Below are 6120 nucleotides of genomic sequence, written 5' to 3'. Positions count from 1 at the left end.
TAGGAAGAGCCCTATCAGGGCAGGGAGACAACAGGCCAGACGACGCTGTCAGCGCCATTGTAGTCTGGTGAGGTCACTGGAGTGAGAACTGGTCTGAGCTTGCTACGTAAGCTTATCCGAGTCATTTCCCTGCTCTGACGCCCGGCTGGACAGAAGCGCTCGAGTGGTAGGTCACGCCCTTAAAAAAAAACACCGGGGCGTGGCATCTCTAAGCCACGCCCCCAAATCCGCCCCAGGCCTACGCGGTGCGTGGAGTCCACAAACACCGAATGAGTGGCAGTGAGGTCATCGCCCTCCGCCTCCGGGCGCCCTACCCTCCACGTTAGGGGCGGGGCCTGTGGCCAGGCTCGACTCCCTTACGCCCCGCCTCCACGAACGCCTCCTCGCGGACCGTCCGGCACGTCACGTGACAGATCGGCGGCGCTGGCGGTTGCTGTCAGCTGATTCCCCCGGTTGGTGGCTGTGGCAGCCGCGGCGATGGACTTTCTCCTGGGGAACCCGTTCAGCTCTCCGGTGGGACAGCGCATCGGTGAGTCACCAGAGGCCCGTCTAGCCCCGCCGCAGGGCCCCGCACCCGGCCTCGGTCCCCCGGGGCGCCTCCAGGTCTCAAACCACGGTCCCGAGGGAGGTTGGAGGGGAGCGAGGCTAGCGTGTCTCTCCCCGACCTGGCCCCGCCCAGCCTCCCGCCTACCTTGATTGACAAAAGCCGTGGTCCATTAAGAAGTCTCGGCTTGTGATGGATGTCCATTCCAGCCAATAGCTAAAGAGGGAGGGCGGGTCCGGGCGGCCGCGGCTCAGCCAATGAGTGGCTGCTGGGGTCGTGAATCCAGGGAGAAAGTTTTGGGGGTGGAAGGGGCTGCTTGGTTTTACCGTTTGGGGGCCCCTGGCCTGTGTCCCTTGTCGCCTCCCCAGCCCGGGTCGTGGCGCCTGGGCTCTTGCCCACTCCCTCCTGGCTCTCCGGGCTCTCGGGACACGGAATACCGGAGAAGGGCTCTAAGTCCGTTCTCTCAGGACCAGGAGACCAGGGCTTGGCGTCTGGACTGGCGACTTGAGGGGACCCGGCCAGGCCACCCTGCTGCGCCCGGGGCCCGGCCAGACGCTGGCGAACCTGCCAGACCAGCAGCAGGTCGACCGCACGGTCACAGACTCCCCGAGCTGGAAGCGACCTCAAGAACACCTGATTCTGCCTCTCTGTTTCTCGGTGGCCGGGTGGGCCAAGCAGCCTGGCCCGAGGCACAGGCTCACTTAGAGCCCAGATCCTGACTACCCTGCCCTCTGCGGACGGGAGACTTACTAGCTCTGTGACGTTGCTTCTTTGCTTCCTCACCTGTAATTAAGGGTATATTAATGGTCCCTGCTTTTGTGGGGTTGTTGTGAAGGTTCAACGCGTTAATAGTTGTGAGGTACTTAGAACCGTGCCTGGCACAAGGCCTTGCTATATAAAATAAAGTGGTAATACTCATCCTCTGTTACTGAGGTACCAAATGAGGGTGGGGAATCTGGAAATAGCTGAGCAGTGGATGTCACAGGTCCTCCTTGCTGTGCACCAACAGGGGGAAGAACCACAGGCCCTGGCCCAAACGGCTAACACTTCCCCAAGGGCAGTCTGAACGGGCCGCTGGAATTAGGAAACTGTGGCCAGTACTGTGAAATTCTTCCTTCATCCTCCTGATGGCCGTTAGTGTTCAGTCCAGACTAGGAAAATTGGAACTTTGAGACATTCTCTCCATTCTTACTATCTTGGAAGCCAAACCCACTTCACTGTCAACCCAGCTCTGCGACATAATTGGCACCACGGCTGTCTGTGGCTCTTCTGAGGTTTTGTAATCAAATTTATCCAAGAGAGGGGTGGAAGTCCAGGATTTCTTTACAGGCCAGAAAGCTCCTGGACCAGAGAGGGGAAGCTGCCCTCTGAGGAACACCCTGCCGCTCCCGGCCACACACACCCAGCAATGAGTCATTGTTTTGGAGCTGAAAAGAGAACACAGCTCTCCCCTCATCTTTATTTCTCCAAAAACAGATACCACTGCTTTCATCACATGCCAACTTTGAGACTTCTTACTTTAAAAAAAAAAGAAATCTGATCTTCAAAGTCAGCCACATTGTCCGAACCTTTCTAGAGAAGCTCACCTGGGCTCTGGGCCTGAGCTTGTCAAAGAAAAGAGTTTCTCTTCTTATCCTGAGGGTTGCCTGCCTGACACAAGAAATAGTCTGCCCAGAGAAAATACTACTGTTATGATAGCTTAGAGCCCAAACCAAATTTTACTACTGAAAGGGTCCTTACCCTGGGGGTCTTCTAACTCAGGGTTCTACTCAAAATACCCTGGAAGACTTGTTAAAGACAGAGTTTCTGACTCTGTAGGTCTGGAGTGAGCCCTACAATATGCATTACTAACAAATTTCCAGGAGATGCTAATGCCACTGGATTGGAAACCACATGTTGGAAAGCTCCATTCTAGCCCATCCCCTTCATTTTCTGCAGGAGAAGACTCTGACTCGCCCAGGCCCCCGGTGAATTGGTAGTGAAGCTGTGATGAACCCCCTAGAACCCATGAGATTTGAACCAAAGCTGAAGAGGCTCTAAAAGTAGAATTAAATGAAGAATCGCTGCCATTTGAGTAAATGCCTTTGGTATTCCATATGTTTCTTTTAGAGAAAGAGAGGGAAGGACTGCTGATTGGCGGTGATGGTTGGTGACCTAGTAGTTCTATAAACCGGAGGAGGAAAAGAACCTCCAGGCTGCCACCTCCATCCCCTTATTGTGAGTAGGGCCGTGTAGAGGTGACATCCCCGAGCACAGCGAGTGCCGGTGATGCTTATCAGGGGTGAGTGTCACTCAACTCACAAAGCCCTCCTCCTCCCATGCACCCAAGCACCTTGGTGTTTGTCGCTCCCTCTGCCCGGGGGCCTGCTCCAGTGTGCCTCCTTCAAGGCTCAGGCATTGTCCCCTCCTCCTCTCCTGCCTGCTTCAGATCCAGCCATTGCTTTCGTGCCCTTGCATCTCCCCCGCTCCTTGGGCTTCCTCACTCTCTGCCTTTGGGCTCTGAGGCTCCACTGCCGCCCCTCCGGGTGTGGTGAGAATGAAGCAGGCCACTCCCTCTCCCACAAGAGCGCCTGGCACATTGTGAGTGTGCGGGAAACATTAGATCTTGCTGTCCTCATCGTTGTGTTTATCATTTTCACCATCGCACGCTGACAGAGCAGTGGCCCATGCTGTAGTACTTGTGTGTCTGGGTGTCCCCAGCTAGACTGAATTTCCTGAGAGCAGGGACTGGACCTCACTGGTCAGGACCTATGCCACCCGGCATGGCCCCTGGCCCCATAGTAGGAGGGAAGAAAAGAGAAAAAGAATAACATCTTGGGAGCAAATACCATGCACCAGGGACCATGTCTGGTTATTAACATGGTTATTAACAGTTGGTTAAGCAACTGCCTTCGGTTCAGGTCATGATCCTGGGGTCCTGGGTTCGAATCCCTCATCGGGCTCCCCCTGCTCTGTGGGGAGCCTGCTTCTTCTCCCTCTGCCAGCCACTCCTCCTGCTTGGGGTCGCTCTATCTCTCTCTCTCTCTGGGTCAAATAAATAAATAAAATCTTTTGAAAAAAACAAAACATTCACAGTGATACTGTAGGTTTTGCTGTTTTTTCCATTTCACAAAAGTAAGTGTGAGGGAACATAGCATTTCACAGTTGCTTGGGGTCGGGATCCAGAGCCTCCATCCTCTCCTAACCCTTGCCAGGCTGTATCTGGCTGATCAGTGCGTATTCGGAATTTATATTAGTCCAGCCCTCCAAGTGCCACAGTTACTGCTCTACCCACAGATTAGCTTTGCTGATTAGGACCTACGTGAGTCTGTGCACATTGCTGGGTCACTCAGCCTTATCATTCGGTAGGAGAGCTTCCGGAGCAGCAGCCTGTGGCTGAGAGGATTCCAGATCATTAGTGTGAAGTGGTGTTGACACAGCTCTCTCCTTGCAAGGATTTCAAAACCCTTTCCAGTATCCCCGAAGGACAGATCCTATGGGTTGTTTTATAGACAGATGTCAGAAGGCAACCCAAGAAGCCCATTGCCCATTTCTGACCGTCAGCTCCTCCCTGGCACTTTGAGTCAGAGACCCAGCTGACTCAGAAAGCATGCCATGTGCACCAGATGCTGTCAACATTGGTTGTCCTCGAGGACCAGCCCCCGGTGCTTGGGCTGGAGGTGGTGGTTGCTGGACATGCCAGGGAGCTCCGAGCCTAAGCCGAGCCCCGGGATGGACGGGAGAGGGGCTGAAGGTAGGCAGAACTGCCCTTGGATCCACAAAGGCCAAGCCAGGGGAGCTACAGGGAGGAATCGTAGAGGGGGGACCCCAGGTGTTAGTAGAGAGAACACCTGCGGCCTTCTGGAGGGCCATTTTGGGAGAGATGACCTGGAAGCCAGACTCACTGCTCAAGCAATGTCGAGGGAACAGCAAACTGGGAGGCAGGAGACCTGGGCCCAGCTCCAGTTCCACTCCTAACTGTGGCATGTCCCCTCACCATTGCCCATAGCCTGTGTGCAACATGCTACCTCCGTTCTCCCTCTACTTCAGAGCACCAAGGAGGAACAGCCAAGGGGACGGATGAGCACAGGGAAGGACAGGCACTGGAGGGAAGAAGGAACTAACGACCTGGAGAGCAGTGGTAGAACGGCTCCGTAGACTTGGAGGGCAGAGAACGACGTCAGCGGCGTGGAACTGGGGGTCTGCACACGCAGCCCTCGCCCCTTGCATTGCTGCTAGAGGGTGAAGGTAGAGGCCGGACGGAGGGAGGCTGTCAGGAGGATTCCCACAGTGGCTGCCAGGAGCAACTAGCCCATTATCCACAAACTTTCTGGAAGGGGCTGGAAAGTAAATGTCTACAGTTCTGTGGGCTGGTGGACCCTGTTGTGACCACTGAGCTCTGCCATTGTAACAGAAAAGCAGCACAGACCATGTGCAGGCGAATAGGCATGGCTGTGCTCCAGTCAGATTGTGGGCACTAAAATGTGAATTTCATATGTCATGAAGTAATACTCTTTGGATTTGTTTTTAGCCATTTAAAAATGTGAAAACCATTGTTAACTTGTGGGCCATACAAAAGCAGACTTAACTGGCCCGTGCGTTCATGGTTCGCTGATCTGGATCAGACCAGCTGGCCAGATGTAGAATGATGGAAGGCGTGTTCCCCAGAGTAGGGTCCCGGAGAACCCCACCTCATGGATGCCCAAGGTTGTTCCTGTCCTGGGCCTCTCAAGTCTGAATCCCTCCTACTTCCCACAGTGTGCCCAGCTGGTGGGGGGGCTCAGGTCTTGGGTCTTAAAGCTCTGAGTCCCTGATCTGTAAGTGCTGGAGCCAACTTAATCCACGTCTCTGTCCGGACGACAACAGGGAACAATGTCTAGAAAGGGCTTTGGGTCAACCGGCTGTGTGGTGCGCGTGGTTAGGCATCCAAGATGAGCCTTGAGTGCCATCGAATGGTCTGAGTCCTGGCTCAGCCTCCACCAGCTTTGTTACCTGGGGCAAGTTACAGAACCTCCATGGCCTTCAGTGTCACAGCTGTGAAACAAGAATGTTTTACACAGTACCCCTCGGGATTGCCATTTGGCCGTGTTGGGCGGCACGCAGCCCCATGCCTGCCAGACTGTAAGAGTCCGTAGCTGTTAGCTGCTGTGATTTCTTTACTGGCGTTACCATCGTTGCTGGGGCATAGTGTAAATTCGTGGCAGAGCCAAGGTTTCAACCCACGGCTGTGGCCCCAGTGCAGCTCCCCTGTTGGCCGTGCTGTCCCTGGGCAATGAGCAGTCACTGGCTGATGGCAGCCACATTCCTAGGTCGGGTTTCAGGCTGTGGGGTGGATCCCATTCTTCCTTGGGAATTAAGGCCTCTGCCTGACCCTGGGGATAGAACTGGTGAATAGGTTTTATTCCCTCACTGAGCTCAAAGAAATAAGAGTCAAGTGCCGGATTTCCGCTCTTCTGGTTTTAGAAAAAAACCCAAACAAACAAAACCTTCAGTGTCTTCTAATTAGCATGGGGCCACCCCCCCTCCCATGAGAAACAGGGATGAAGGACAAGTTAACTCTTTACCACCTTACCAAGGAGGTCTAGGCCAGCACCCCG

General features: G+C 54.5%; 1 protein-coding gene across 3 annotated transcripts in view; it reads left to right on the top strand.

Annotated features, from left to right (window-relative positions):
• The first annotated feature begins 374 nt into the window (after positions 1-374).
• TOM1 (target of myb1 membrane trafficking protein) overlaps positions 375-6120 on the top strand; it is a 41835-nt gene continuing 36089 nt past the window's right edge. For 2 of the 3 annotated variants that reach the window (XM_045083957.1, XM_004743102.3), the window contains exon 1: positions 375-529. In XM_045083957.1, the coding sequence (XP_044939892.1) occupies positions 478-529 (52 nt within the window). In that variant the 5' untranslated portion in view covers positions 375-477. The remainder of the gene's footprint in view (positions 530-6120) is intronic. The other variant, XM_004743103.3, reaches the window with a different exon arrangement.

The sequence above is a fragment of the Mustela putorius genome, unplaced genomic scaffold (assembly GCF_011764305.1).
Source record: "Mustela putorius furo isolate JIRA1106 unplaced genomic scaffold, ASM1176430v1.1 tig00000738_pilon_pilon_pilon, whole genome shotgun sequence".
NCBI lineage: Eukaryota > Metazoa > Chordata > Mammalia > Carnivora > Mustelidae > Mustela > Mustela putorius.
The sequence above is the reverse complement of the archived record's forward strand: the minus strand, read 5'-3'. Positions and strand labels throughout refer to the sequence as shown.